The following is a 16,261-nucleotide window of genomic DNA, read 5'->3' as shown; positions in this document are numbered from 1 at the left end:
CATTATCATATAATTTGCATATAAGTAAGATTAATGCCCATTCAAATGTATCGATCAGTTACTCTTATGGAAAAGGCCAGGACATCCTTGCGCTAAGCATATTTGGGGATACGGGTTGCAGATATCGATACATTAAATTGACATTAACAGAACGTTAAAAAAAAATAGCGATCTTCTGAGGATCTACCCCATACAAACATAAGTGAGGCAGCACCTTTAAAGAAAAAGACTTTATCTTAGTACAAAGGGGATTATATACTAATTTAAAAACTAAAGGCACTGTACACATGTTAAAAATCCAGCACATTGGTTGAGCGGTAGCTGTTTTTTTTTTCTTAGCGCAAGGTCTCTGTGTCCTTTTTAAGACTAGCATGTGTGCTCTGCTGCACCCCTCCGCTGTAGTAGCTTTGTAATTGTATGCAATTGAACCCGAGTGGGGGGTTCCTTTAAATTTTTACGATCCTTACCCAACGCAACAACAAATAAGAGCAATTTATAGTTCAGATATATTTTTGCAGCCACATATTAGGAAACAGTACACACTGCTCATGTTGTTTAAAGGGTCTTCTTTGAAAATTAGGAATATTTTCCTTTTCATTGGGGTCACTGAATGGGCGGAGTGTTTGTTAATATAGTGTTAGTTCAACCTTTATCCCACATTGTCCTTGTTAGCTGGCCAACAAAGATAAAGAGAGTGGAGAAAGGAAGGCTTTGCCTGAGAAAACTCCTTTTCCGCACACAGTGAAATCAGATAAAGGAGAATTGCCAGAGGAGACCAGACCCTTCCTATGTATTAGTTTATCATGTTTACAAACTAGCACTAAACTGAAGTAAAAATACTTATATGCAGTGGTATTTTTGTTTGGGAGACCTAAGAAAAAAAATAAAAATACAATCAAGAATTCAGTTTTAAACAAAGGAATACATCAGAAAAAAAGGTGGTTTCCCCTTTCTAGTTAGTATTACAGCCCCAAATTAAGAATGTAATTCTCACTTTATAGAGTTTATTGATCGTCCCTAAATAAAGGTGCAACAAAAAAAAAAGTTTAGACCCTTAGTCACCCTAAGTCACCCTTAGTCACCCCCCACCAAAAAAATAGTTCTGCTCATAAGTGTCTGATTTTTATCAAATGACTCTAATCACCTTGATTTAGCCCCATAAACATGTCACTGCCATTTAGTCATTTAGGTCCTAAGCAGGAATGCACCATTACCTAATTACATTTCACGTGAGCCAGAAACCCGGTACAATTTCATTTGAAAGTAATAATGAATGAATGATTGAATGAATGAATGAATGATTGAATGAATGAATGAATGAATGATTGAATGAATGAATGAATATTTTATGTACTTGTTTGTGCTGGAGAAAAGAATAATATTTTGTTTCTGATATTCATTCTTGAATACATCCCATTATAAAATATGCATTGTGTTATTCCTCTCTAGCACCTGCAATTTCTCCATGTAACCCATTTCAAAATAATTCCAATATGCAAAATGGAAAAAAAGGGAAAATAAGGTTATCTATTAAGCAAATCTCAGTCTTGTGGATGCTAAACTGGAATAAAACTAGATTAAAAAAACAGCACCAGATTTATCAAAGATAATGAATCATGACAAACTAACCTTATTTGTTTCTTTGAGGAGGTAAGTAGGAATTTAGACCAGGTTAATGCAGTTGATGTGGTCTACTTAGATTTTGCAAAGGCTTTTGCACATTGCGGATCGGGAAGACAGATTGTTGGGGGGGGGGGGAGGTTCTGGGATTGACTCGGTGGTCTTGGTACACGTTGGCACTAATGACAAAGTTAGAGAAAGATGGAAGGTCCTAAAAAATGATTACAGGGATCTAGGCCAAAAGCTTAAGGCAAGGACCTCCAAGGTAGTCTATTCTGAAATACTACCAGTGCCATGCGCTACCGCAGGGAGACAGTCAGAGATCAAGGAGGTTAATGCATGGCTAAGAAAGTGGTGCAGGAAGGAGGGGTTTGAGTTTTTAGAGCACTGGGACTCCTTTTCTGTGAGGTGCCATCTATATTCTAGGGACGGATTGCACCTCAATGAAGAGGGATCTTCTGTGCTAGGGGGGAGAATGCTAAAAAGGTTGGAGGGGATTTTAAACTAGGATGGAGAGGGGAGGGGAATTAAACAGATAATGAACTAAATGGAATAGAGGAGGATACAGGGTGGTATGGAGGTAGAATGGGGGCAAGTGCGAGTTTGACAAACAGTGAGACACCCATAGTAAATACAGATAATACTAGAAAACTTCTTAAAACTAAACCAAGTGGGCGCAGAAAGGAAGGAGCAAATAAGATAATAGTACAGGCTGAAAAAAAACTTAAATGCATGCTTGCTAATGCAAGAAGCCTGACAGATAAAATGGGGGAGCTTGAATTAATAGCTGCAAGGGAGCAGTATGATATCATAGACATTACTGAAACATGGTGGGATGAAACTCATGACTGGACAGTTAATTTAGAGGGTTATTCCCTTTTTTGGAAGGATCAAACAAATAGAAGGGGAGGTGGAGTATGTTTATATATTAAACCTGATCTAAAACCTATTATAAGGGATGATGTTTATGAAGGGAATGATGAAAATGTAGAGACTTTGTGGATAGAAATTAGCAGTGGAGGTAAAAGTATTAAGAAAATGTTTGTGGGAATATGCTATAAACCACCAAATATCTGTGAGATTGAGGAAGCTAAAATACTTTTGCAAATGGAAAATGCATCAAAACTGGGTCATGTTTGCATAATGGGGGATTTTAATTATCCAGACATAGACTGGGGCAATGAGATTAGCATTACAACAAAAGGAAACAGGTTTTTGGGGGTGCTTAAAGACAATTATATGACCCAAATTATTGAGGAACCAACCAGGAGAGGGGCAATACTGGATTTGGTCATATCAAACAATGTAGAAGTAATAACACATATTCAAGTCCTGGAACATTTGGATAACAGTGATCATAACATGGTCTCATTTGAAATAAATTATCAAAAAATAGATTTCTTGGGTTCAGCAAAGACCTTAAACTTCAGAAAGGAAGATTTTAATAAACTGAGGTCTAATCTAGTAGTAATACAATGGGATGATGTTTTTGCAGGGAAAAATATAGAAAATAAATGGGCAGTCTTTAAAACATTGTTAGAAAAGCACACTTATCAGTGTATACCCTTGGGTAATAAGTATAAAAAAAATAAGTCAAAACCAATGTGGCTAAATAAACAGGTAGGGGAGGAAATGGACAAGAAGAGTTAGGCGTTTAGATTCTTTAAGTCAAAAGGGACAGAGACATCGTATCAGAATTATAAGGAATGTAACAAAAATTGCAAAAGGGCAACCAAATTAGCAAAAATGGATAATGAAAAAAGGATTGCAATAGAAAGTAAGGTCAACCCTAAAAAGTTCTTTAAGTACCATAATAACAAAAAAATGGGAAAAGAAAATATAGGACCCTTTCAGTGTGAAATGGGTAGGCAGATTATTGGAGATAAGGAAAAAGCTGAGGTATTAAACAAATTATTTGCCTCTGTGTTTACCAGGGAAGAATCAAGTTCAATAGTAGTTCCGCAGGAGGAAGCCACAACCTCCATATTAATGAACAATTGGTTAACTGAGGAAGAAGTTCATAAGCGACTTGAAAAAATTAAAGTAAATAAGGCACCTGGCCCCGATGTCATACATCCAAGAGTTCTCAAGGAGTTAAAATCAGTAATAGCCAAACCATTATATTTAATATTCAAGGACTCCATTTCCACAGGCTCAGTACCAAAAGATTGGCGTAAAGCAGATGTGGTGCCTATATTTAAAAAGGGAGCTAGATCACAACTGGGAAATTACAGACCTGTAAGCCTGACTTCAATAGTAGGGAAACTACTTGAAGGTTTAATACGGGATAATATTCAGGAATACCTGTGAGGATTCGGGGATCGCGGCGCCCGCGGCCCGGCCCCTCCTCACCTCGGTCGCCTCCTGCTGCTGCCGTGGTGCATGCCCCTCGCCGGCACCACTTACCTTCTGCTGTCCTGGAGGTTCCCCGCCATCCCCGGCGGTCCGTCTCCGCTCCTAAGCCTTCCCTCTCCCATGCGGCTGCCATGTGTCCCAGGCGCGCGCATGGACAGCGCGCGCCGGGTGAAGATAATTTATTCACTGCACTAGCAGTGAAACCACGCCCCCAGCATACGAACAGCCTGTTCTGCCAAAATAAAAGTACTCACCTGCCTGCCAATCAAGTGGACCTATCCAAGATAGCTCCACGCACTCCTCCAGTTCTGCCTCCACTTCTGATTGGTCAGCCGCACTTTAAATTGCCTGTCCAGTCACTCACTCATTGCTCGACATAGTTTCCACTTGTGGATCACTACGCTGGCACTCTCACTCTTTATTCTCTCAGGTTATGACTTGGCTTGGCGGACGTCTATCTCTGGCTCTCGACCCCTGCTTGGACACCGACCTTCCGGAATTCTCCAATCCCTGACCTTGGCCAACGGCAACGATGACGGCACTTCTTTACCGGTTCCGGCAAGTATTGCTATAGCTTACACCACTTCGCCTGGCAACGCCTAAAACACCACACTCCGGACACGCTCCTTTTGCTGTGGGTGCGTGCTCATATATGTCCCTCACCTCAGTATAAGGGACGGGTCTGGTCTGCGGGCAGCACCGGCGTAACATTATGTCGAGCCCACAAGACGCAGACCAGACAGGCGAGGACTCTATGATGACGGCCATGTACCAACAAATTCAGGCCGTAACGGATCAAGTGGCTCTCCTCTCCCAACAGGTACAGGACCTTTCTCTTCAGGCACCACCTGCGGCTGCACCCCCGGCGCAGTCAGATCCGATATCCACTTCATCCCCAGGTCCGAAGATTCCGGCTCCGAAGCCGTACGCGGGGGATCCCCACGCTTGTCGTGGCTTTCTCAATTAATGCGAGATCCAGTTTGAGATGGCTCCGCAGCTGTATTTCACTGGTCGGAAAAATGTGGCTTATGTCTACAGTCTGCTCACAGGTAATGCACTGGCATGGGTCTCCCCGATCTGGGAACTGCGCCCCGATATTACCCGAGTTTACGCAGCCTTCAGACGAGACTTTTGACAGGTCTTCGATACCCCCGCATGACTAGAAACTGCTTCTGATTCCCTGCTGCAGCTTTCACAGGGACGTCGGCCTGTGGCCCAATACGCCTTGGAATTCAGGACCATAGCAGCTGAGACTCGTTGGGGTCAGGAGGCCTTAGTCTCCGTCTTCTGGAAAGGCCTATCGGATTCTCTGAAGGATGAACTTGCTTCTCAACCCAGGCCAGGACTTCTGGAGGACCTCATCACCCTGGCCATTCGTATGGACCAGCGTCTTCAGGTACGCCGCGCTCAGCGTCAGCAACCCCGGTCTACGCCTTTCCATGCTCCTTTCTCCAGGTTCTCTACTACCTCGAGACCCGTCTTCTCCCAGCTGCCTGCGCTGGAAGCCCCAGAGCCGATGCAACTTGGAGTCCAGAGTCCTCAGGTACCCTTACGACAACTTCGCCCAACCGGAGAGTCGTGTTATCACTGCGGATCTTCTGAGCAGTGGACCCGTGACTGTCCACCATCTCCGGGAAACGACCAAACCCAGTGAGTACGAAGGGTCTCTCCCTGGGTGCTAAATCTTCTCGTCCCCTATCCAGGAGGGAACTCCCTAAAAAATTGACCATTCCCGTTTCTCTTTCTGGTCCTACTTTCCGCACCTCCACAGCAGCATTAATTGATTCCGGCGCAGGAGGGAACTTTGTGGACCAGACCTTCTCCGAACAGAATCAGATTCCTGTCTCTAAGAAGAAGTTCCCGTTGCCTTGGTCGGGATTGATAATCGACCGCTCACCCCGGCATATATCTCCTTGGAGAACGGTCCCATCACCCTTTCTTCTCACTCCCACAAGGAGACCTTGGACTTTGATGTGATTCATGCTCCTGGTACACCGGTCACTCTTGGCCTGCCCTGGTTGCAGAAGCACAATCCACAGATCGATTGGGTATCTTCCAACCCCATTGTCTGGAGGGATAACTCTGAGGAATCTTCTTCATATAAGGTACGTCCGTCTCAATTACTAGCTAACACATCCAATCCTAAGAGAGAATTACCCTCCCCATACGTGGATTTTTTGGATGTTTTTAGCAAGACACAATCTGAGCTCCTACCCCCTCATCGTCCATACGACTGTCCGATTGACCTGGTACCTTGGTACACCTTGCCCAAGTTCAAATCCTACCCCCTCTCGTTACCCGAGACAGAAGCCATGGATGAATATATTCGGGAGAATTTGAGACAGGGTTTTATACGTCACTCCAACACTCCCGCGGGGGCTGGATTTTTCTTCGTCAAGTTGAAAGATGGGACTCTCAGACCGTGTATAGATTACCGGGGCCTGAACCACATTACGGTAAAGAATCGTTATCCACTTCCACTCATCTCTGAGCTGTTTGATAGACTTCAAGTGGCCAACCTCTTTACCAAACTTGACCTTCGTGGGGCGTACAATCTCATTCGCATCCGGGAGGGCGACGAATGGAACACTGCTTTCAACACCCGTAGCGGACACTACGAATACCTTGTGATGCCCTTCGGTTTGTGCAATGCACCAGCAGTTTTTCAGGACTTTATCAATGACATCTTTCGGGATGTCCTTAATTGTTTCGTAATCGTCTATCTGGATGACATCCTTATTTTTTCCAAGAATCTACAGGACCATATCATCCACACAAAGTTTGTGCTTTCTCGTCTCCGAGAGAACCGGTTGTTTGCAAAAATGGAGAAATGCCTTTTTCACCAGTCTACCACTTCCTTTCTTGGGGACATTATCTCCAACAGAGGCTTGGCCATGGACCCCGAGGAACTGAAAGCCGTACTGGATTAGCCGCAACCCGATTCCCTCAAGTCTATTCAGCGATTTTTAGGATTCTCTAACTATTATTGGAAATTTATTCGCAATTTTTCCACCATCATCGCTCCTATCACGGCACTGACTCAAAAAGGTGCAGATCCTTCATCTTGGTCTCCCAAGGCAGTCACGGCTTTCAAATTATTAAAGCAAGCTTTCGTCTCTGCTCCCATCCTCCGACATCCAAACACTAATTTTCCATTCACCCTAGAGGTTGACGCTTCGGACTGTGGGGCTGGCGCGTTTTTATCCCAGAAATTTTCTTCCCAGGACAAACTTTACCCTTGCGTTTTTTTCTCTAAGAAGTTTTCTCCAGCGGTGAGAAATTATGACGTAGGTAATAGGAAACTTTTGACTGTCAAATTAGCTCTTCAAGAATGGAGGCATCTTCTGGAGGGATCTAAACTGCCATTCACGATTCTCATGGACCATAAAAACTTGTTTTACATCGAGAATGCCTGCCGCTTGGGTCCCCGCCAAGCTTGCTGGTCGTTATTTTTCTCTAGGTTTAATTTTATTTTATCATACATTCCCGGCACAAAAACGTCAAGGCTGATGCCCTCTCTAGACAATACTCTTCTGAAGAGAGACCAGAAAAAACCACAGAGTCCATCCTTCCTAAACAAAGGATCCTAGCAGTCGCGGCGTTCAAGAATCTCGAGAAGATCATTAAATCTCAAAAACATCTTCCGACTGGTTTTGAGGTTCCAAAGGACACTTTGTACGTAGAGCCCAAGTTCGTTCCTGAGATACTTGATTGGGGACATGCTGCTCGCTCGGCAGGACATCCAGGATTCAAGAAAACCTTGGATCTCATCCGTCGCACCTTCTGGTGGCCTAATATGGCCAAAATCATTCTCGAATTCACATGGTCCTGTCCGGTATGTGCACGTAACAAGATTCCTCGTCAGAAACCCCAAGGTCTTCTCCTACCTTTACCCATCCCGGAGCGCCCCTGGTCAAACATATCCATGGACTTTATTGTTGAGTTGCCTAGGTCGAATGGCATGAACACTATTATAGTAGTAATGGACCGGTTTTCCAAGATGGCACATTTCATCCCTCTCAATGGATTACCCTCCTCATCCGCACTAGCCGATATTTTCTCCTAAGAATTTTTCCGGATCCATGGGATTCCTACATCCATCGTATCTGATCGGGGCTCTCAATTCATCTCCAGATTCTGGAGGTCTTTCACCAAAAGAATGGGCATCTCCTCTTCTTTTTCTTCAGGATATCACCCTCAAACTAACGGGCAGACCGAGAGGGTTAATCAATCCCTCGAGAAATATTTAAGGTGCTTCGTCTCTGACTCTCAGGATGACTGGGCGGAATTACTTCCTTGGGCTGAGTATGCCTTTAATTCCTCCAGGAACGAGTCCACACGTGAGACGCCCTTCTTTATTAATTACGGATTCCACCCGGCTCGCCTTCTTATTTCGAATATCTCCTCTGGAGTACCAGCCGTGGATGAACACATCTCTCTCCTGCAGGAATCTTGGTCTAGAATTCAATCGGCACTTCAAAAGGCCTCCCTGACTTCTAAAACCCAGGCTGATCGTCATCGCCGACATACACCCAACTACAAGCCTTGGGACAAGGTCTGGTTATCTACCAAGAATATCCATCTCAAGACCCCTTCCCCCGAATTGGCACCTAGGTTCCTGGGTCCTTTCCCTATCATGGAGCAGGTAAACCCGGTGTCCTTCCGACTTCAATTACCTCAAAACATGAGAATCCCTAATGTCTTTCACACTTCGCTTCTCAAACCGTTCATCTCCAGTTCCCTCTTTCCGGACCACACTCTTAAACCTGACCCAGTGTTCATACAGGGCAATGAAGAGTACGAGGTCCAAGGTTTACTAGATTCCCATCTTTCGAGAGGTAAGGTCCATTTCATGGTCCATTGGAAGGGCTTTGGACCTGTGGAAAGGTTGTGGGTACCCCTTAAAACATCCATGCACCCGGACTTCTCAAACGTTTCCGAAAGAAGTTTCCATCCAAACCATGGGAGGATCGTCCTGAGGCCAACCCTGAGGGGGGGGGGGGGTACTGTGAGGATTCGGGGATCGCGGTGCCCGCGGCCCCTCCTCACCTCGGTCGCCTCCGGCTGCTGCCGTGGTGCATGCCCCTCACCGGCGCCGCTTACCTTCTGCTGTCCTGGAGGTTCCCCGCCGTCCCCGGCGGTCCATCTCCGCTCCTAAGCCTTCCCTCTCCCATGCGGCTGCCATGTGTCCCATGAACAGCGCGCGCCGAGTGAAGATATTTAATTCACTGCACTAGCAGTGAAACCACGCCCCCAGCATACGAACAGCCTGTTCTGCCAAAATATAAGTACTCACCTGCCTGCCAATCAAGTGGACCTATCCAAGATAGCTCCATGCACTCCTCCAGGTCTGCCTCCACTTCTGATTGGTCAGCCGCACTTTATATTGCCTGTCCTGTCACTCACTCATTGCTCGACATAGTTTCCACTTGTGGATCACTACGCTGGCACTCTCACTCTTTATTCTCTCAGGTTACAACTTGGCTTGGCGGACGTCTATCTCTGGCTCTCGACCCCTGTTTGGACACCGACCTTCCGGAATTCTCCAATCCATGACCTTGGCTAACGGCAACGATGACGGCACTTCTTTACCGGTACCGGCAAGTATTGCTAAAGCTTACATCACCTGGCCTGGCAACGCCTAAAACACCACACTCCGGATGTGCTCCTTTTGCTGCGGGTGCGTGCTCATATACGTCCCTCACCTCAGTATAAGGGACGGGTCTGGTCTGCGGGCAGCACCGGCGTAACATTACCTAATGGAAAACAAAATTATTAGTAATAGTCAGCATGGATTTATGAAGGATAGATCTTGCCAAACTAACCTTATTTGTTTCTTTGAGGAGGTAAGTAGGAATTTAGACCAGGGTAATGCAGTTGATGTGGTCTACTTAGATTTTGCAAAGGCTTTTGATACGGTTTCACACAAGAGGTTGGTGTACAAAATAAAGAAAATTGGACTCAGTAATAATATATGCACCTGGATTGAAAACTGGTTAAAGGACAGACAACAGAGGGTTGTCATAAATTAAACTTTTTCAGGTTGGGCTAAAGTCGTGAGCCTGCTTTTTAACTTGTTTATTAATGACCTTTAGGATGGGATCGAGAGCAAAGTCTCCATCTTTGCTGATGATACTAAATTGTGTAAGGTAATAGAATCAGAGAAGGATGTAATTTCTCTTCAGAAGGACTTGGAGAGACTGGAAACGTGGGCAGGTAAATGGCAAATGAGGTTTAATACAGATAAATGTAAGGTTATGCATTTGGGATGCAAGAATAAAAAGGCGACTTACAAATTAAATGGAGATATATTGGGGGAATCCTTGATGGAGAAAGATTTAGGAGTGCTTGTAGACTGCAGGCTTAGCAATAGTGCCCAATGTCATGAAGTAGCTGCAAAGGCAAACAAGACCTTATCTTGCATCAAACGGGCAATGGATGGAAGGGAAGTAAACATAATTATGCCACTTTACAAAGCACTAGTAAGACCACACCTTGAATATGGAGTACAATTTTGGCCACCAATCCTAAGAAAAGACATTATGGAACTAGAGAGAGTGCAGAGAAGAGCCACCAAATTAATAAATGGGATGGACAATCTAACTTATGAGGAGAGGCTAGCTAAATTAGATTTATTTACATTAGAAAAGAGGCGTCTAAGAGGGGATATGAACTATACAAATATATTCGGGGACAATACAAGGAGCTTACAAAATAACTATTCATCTAACGGGCAGTATTAAGGACTCAGGGCCATCCCTTAAGGTTGGAGGAAAGGAAATTTCATCAGCAACAAAGGAAAGGGTTCTTTACAGTAAGGGCAGTTAAAATGTGGAATTCATTACCCATGGAGACGGTGATGGCAGATACAATAGATTTGTTCAAAAAAAGGTTGGACATCTTTTTATATGGGAAAGGTATACAGGGATATACCAAATAAGTAAACATGGGAAGAATGTTGATCCAGGGATTAATCCAATTGCCAATCCTTGGAGTCAAGAAGGAATTAATTTTTCCCCTTAATCGGGTTTTTTGTTTGCCTTCCTCTGGATCAATAAGTAAGTATAAATATAGGATAAAGTATCTGTTGTCTAAATTTAGCATAGGTTGAACTTGATGGACCTATGTCTTTTTTCAACCTCAGTTACTATGTAACTATGTAACTATGTAACTATGATATGGTTCAACACAAGAGGTTGGTGTACAAAATTAAGCAAATTGGACTCAGTAATAATATATGCACCTGGATTGAAAACTGGTTGAAGGATAGACAACAGAGAGTTGTCATAAATCAAACTTTTTCAGGTTTGGCTAAAGTCGTGAGTGGAGTACCTCAGGATTCGGTACTGGGACCACTGCTTTTTAACTTGTTTATTAATGACCTTGAGGTTGGGATAGAGAGCAAAGTCTCCATCTTTGCCGATGACACTAAATTGTGTAAGGTTGTAGAATCAGAGCAGGATGTAATTTCTCTCCAGAAGGATTTGGAGAGACTGGAAACTTGAACAGGTACATAGCAGATGAGGTTTAATACAGATAAATGTAAGGTTATGCATTTGGGAAGCAAGAATAAACAGGCAATTTACAAATTAAATGGAGATAAATTGGGGGAATCCTTGATGGAGAAGGATTTAGGAGTGCTTGTAGATAGCAGGCTTAGCAATAATGCCCAAAGTCAAAGGCAAACACGATCTTATCTTGCATTAAACAGGCCATGGATGGAAGGGACGTAAACATAATTATGCCCCTTTATAAAGCATTAGTAAGACCACACCATACAATACAATTTTGGGCACCAATCCTTATAAAAGACATTCTGGAATTAGAGAGCCACCAAATGAATAAAGGGGATGGACAATCTAACTTATGAGGAGAGGCAAGCTAAATTAAATTTATTTACATTAGAAAAGAGGTGTCAAAGAGGAGATATGATAACTATATACAAATATATTCTAGGACAGTACAAGGAGCTTTCAAAATAACTATTTATCCCAAAGACAGAACAAATGACTCTGTGTCATCCCTTAAGGTTGGAGGCAATTAGATTTTACCAGCAAAAAAGAAAGGGTTCTTTACAATAAGGGCAGTTAACATATGAAATTCATTACCCATGGAGACTGTGATGACAGATACAATAGATTTGTTCAAAAAAAATTTGGGTATCTTTTTAGAAAGGAAAGGTATACAGGGATATACCAAATAAGTATAAATGGGAAATATGTTGATCCAGTGAGTAATCCGATTGCCAATTCCTGGAGACAGGAAGGAATTTATTTTTCCCCTTATGAGATATCTTTGGATGATATGACTCTGGGGTTTTTTGTTTGCCTTCTTCTGGATCAATAAGTAAGTATAGTTATAGGATAAAGAATCTGTTGTCTAAATTTAGCATAGGTTGAACTTGATGGACCCATATCTTTTTTCTACCTCATCTACTATGTAACTATATGTAACTAAGAATCCCATAGTGAGAAATTGTATTTTTTCTGTTCAGAAGTTTGGTGCAAACCTTTTTAACAAGTTTTGCCTCGGTTTTGCAGTGGAAAACTTTAGTCAAGAGAAGTGTTTTTTGATACGCATTTGCCTTTGAAACCTTGTTTGCCCACTGGTTAACGGTAATTGTACTAGGTTTATCTTAGAAGTGATTCTGCACTTTTATATTTGCAATGAAGTCTTTTTTTCTTTTATTTGAAGTAACAAATTAATATTGAATGGTTCAGCTACCCCCAAGCCACACAGTGCAAGTAATGTCAAATACACATCACCAATGTCTTTTTATTTATGATTCAAATGTGCACTAGGCACTTGTCTTAACCAGGTGACATAATTGTGAGAAATATTGCTATTATTAATGTATCAAGCTAGGACACTAATATTATAAGTCTAATTTTCTTAACGCTTTTCTTGCCAAATTTGCTGTGTTGCTACCGCCTCTGACAGTGAAGTGCTTCGTGGCTATATACACCAGAGGAACCGATCGGTTTGTTTATTTTATAGTATCTAAAATTGCATGTGTGTATCCGGACTCATCTTCCCCCCCGATACAAAGGCATACAGAGTTCCCATAGGGTTCAATGATAATGTTGCTGCAGAATACTACAATAGATGTAAGCTATTGGGCATGTCTCAAACAACGAAGCGTAAATTAACATCTACATATATATATATATATATATATATATATATATATATATATATATATATACATTAGATAAGTTATGGTGGGTGGAAAAGGCAAAAGGCAGGGTTGCTGACCTGTCTAAGATGTGAATGTGCTCACAAGTAATATTATTAATTGATCTATCTATCTATCTATCTATCTATCTATCTATCTATCTATCTATCTATCGATCGATCGATCTATCTATCTATCTATCTATCTATCTATCTATCTATCTATCTATCTGTTTGTCTGTCTGTCTGTCTGTCTAGTTACCAGGGATATCATGATGACAAAGAGACAGCACACCGCAGTATAAATCCCCAAAAATTGCCCTGAGGAAGGTCCCTCTGTGAGGACCGAATCGTCGGCTGCCCTGTGTTCACAATACACGTTGTTTTTGGATTTATACTGCGGTGTGCTGTCTCTTTGTCATCATGATATCCCTGGTTACTGTATGCCTATACTTCATTTATGGGATAAGCATCTGCCTCCATTGGAAACTGTGAGTGCAAACTACTATACAATTGAATATATATATATATATATATATATATATATATATATATATATATATATATATATATATAAATACGCACACACAAACACACATATATATGTGTATCCTCACCTGCCCGGCTCCTAGGTAGAGTACATCAGTGCATATATTATTGGCTACTCATAAGACATTACCTTGTTCAGGGTGCTGGATTCGTGCAGCTGGGCGATGAAGTAGCAAAGATGGAAATGATGGGCGCCAGGAACTTTTGTAGTAGAAACAACTCTCTTTATTTGTGACCCCCTTGGTGCTGGGTTCTTCTCATTCATTCATAGTATACATTGACTTAACTGTTGTCAGTTTCATTGCGCAGTCTGTTCTCTTAATAAGTTGCATCCCCGTGCCCGCTCTTAAAACACTGGGGAGCTGCGGACACTTGACTGACTTCTCTTAAGGGACCCATCCCCGTTCTGCATAACGTCCGTTACACTCAGTCACTGTTAGCCCCTTTCTTGGACCCTGACCAACTCAATACATTTATGGGATCTACACCCAATTTCTGTCTCTGAACTGACACTTCTAGACAGAATGGGAATTGAGATGTGTGGATCTGCCTGTAGAGCTGATCCTATGGCACCTGGGGCCCTCCTTATAGGGACTCTGTGACATATCTTTGGACCCTATCTTGAAGGGGCACTATCCCTATCTAGAACATAATAAATTGGGACTGATCTATCCTATACAGTCAGGAACATACTTCTTAACTATATACACTGAGGGTCCTCTCATCACCTAATTTCTAGAATCTTCTCCTCTTCCTATATACTCCTTGTGACATCATGGTTCCCCAGGCAACCCAAGGAAGAGCTTAGCATTTGCTAACTCACCCCTATTCCTGGGTGGTAATTATGGTAATCCCATAGGGTGTTACACACACACACACACACACACACACACACACACACACACACACACACACACACACACACACACACACACACACACACACACACACACACACACACACACACACACACACACACACACACACACACATTTTACCCTACACACTAATACCCCAATATTGAATTGATTCATGTCTTTATTATCTATATAGCCTTTTATTTGATTATTATTAGTATTATTAAGTACTTGTACAATATATTTGTTTATGTATTTTTGTTATTATTACATTTAATATTATTAATAATAATACTTTAGTGTAAACAGAATCCTATTCTGGTGTGTCCAGTCATTGCTTCATGGTGATTTGCTCTCTTTGTAGGTGGCTCATACATGATGGAACAAGAAGAGAACAAGAGAACAAGAACAGCTTACACTCGAGCTCAGCTCCTGGAGTTGGAAAAGGAGTTCCTCTTCAATAAATACATCTCTAGACCAAGAAGAGTAGAGTTGGCAGTCATGCTAAACTTGACAGAGAGACACATAAAGATCTGGTTCCAGAATCGTAGAATGAAGTGGAAAAAAGAAGAAGATAAAAAGAGAGGAAGAGGCAGTGACCCTGAACAAGACTCTGTAGTGTCCTCGGGGGATGTGATAAAGGATGAGCCTCAATGTCTTGGAACCACACAGACCTCCAGGGACTTAATGCTCTCACCTCCTCTGCCAACGTCATCTCCTTCACAGACCAGTGTTATCCCAGCGAGTGGTTCTGTGAGACATGCAGATAAACGATAGACAAATCCAAGAAGATGCTGGAGCACTTCTTAAAGTAACTGAAGTATTATAGAGATGAACTTGTGTTGGACACAGTAGACCAAATGGAAAATACAATGTAGGCAATGGAATGAGCCCATTTGTCAATTAAATCTAAGTTTAGTCCATGTCTTTATATAGTAACCTTTGTTGTAGGTGCAAATATGCAGATACAAGCATAAATAAAGTATTGAAAGTTTATTAGCCTATTATTGTAAAGTGTAGCCTTGTTGTATAATGTTGTTTTCCCCTGTTTCTAAGATTTCAATTGAAATTCTTTATTGTGTTGTTAATAATTTGCAAACTGGATGATTGTATGTAATAATAATTGTATTTCCATCCACCATACTAATATAATGGGATAGAAATATGTTCTGAAAGTAATATTACACTATGTTGTGTATATAACACACAGATGAACACGTCGCTCGCTCAGTAAAAGACAACAGAGAAAGCTACCTGGTGCATGGGGAGGGAATGGCACAGAAACACATAGATAAATGATCACAGAGGATCACAAAAAGCCCCCAATAACTGCACTCCAAATAGGTCACACTACCAATAATAGTGTCAACTCAATGAAAGCCAAAAAAAAAAAAAGCCTAACCCATAAATGGGGTCAACCGCTAAGGTCACACTAGAGTGCATGAAAATAATTAAGTTTTATTAAACCAATAAGTAAAACCCGACGAATGAACCATAAAAGTACATAAATAAAATCCCCATACGTTGGATGGAGGCAAGAAAGGTAAGTAAAGTAGTTGGGGTAGCGTGACGTCAGCACGTTGACGATCACGCAGTGGTGTCTGGAGGCAAAGTCTGCTCTAGTTACTTTCCTGGGCTGCAGCTGTACACATGCATACATACACTGTATGCTTACAGGTCGTATACTTACCTTGCTGTATGGCCTG

The 16,261-nt window shown here is 42.2% G+C and overlaps 1 protein-coding gene across 1 annotated transcript in view; it reads left to right on the top strand.

Annotated features, from left to right (window-relative positions):
* PDX1 (pancreatic and duodenal homeobox 1) overlaps nucleotides 1-15,874 on the top strand; it is a 32,120-nt gene extending 16,246 nt beyond the window's left edge. The window contains exon 2 of the mRNA XM_075593441.1: nucleotides 14,920-15,874. Within this exon, the coding sequence (XP_075449556.1) occupies nucleotides 14,920-15,332 (413 nt within the window). The 3' untranslated portion in view covers nucleotides 15,333-15,874. The remainder of the gene's footprint in view (nucleotides 1-14,919) is intronic.
* The last annotated feature ends 387 nt before the right edge of the window (nucleotides 15,875-16,261 follow it).

Source organism: Ascaphus truei, chromosome 3 (assembly GCF_040206685.1).
Source record: "Ascaphus truei isolate aAscTru1 chromosome 3, aAscTru1.hap1, whole genome shotgun sequence".
Classification (NCBI taxonomy): Eukaryota; Metazoa; Chordata; class Amphibia; order Anura; family Ascaphidae; genus Ascaphus; species Ascaphus truei.
The sequence above is the reverse complement of the archived record's forward strand: the minus strand, read 5'-3'. Positions and strand labels throughout refer to the sequence as shown.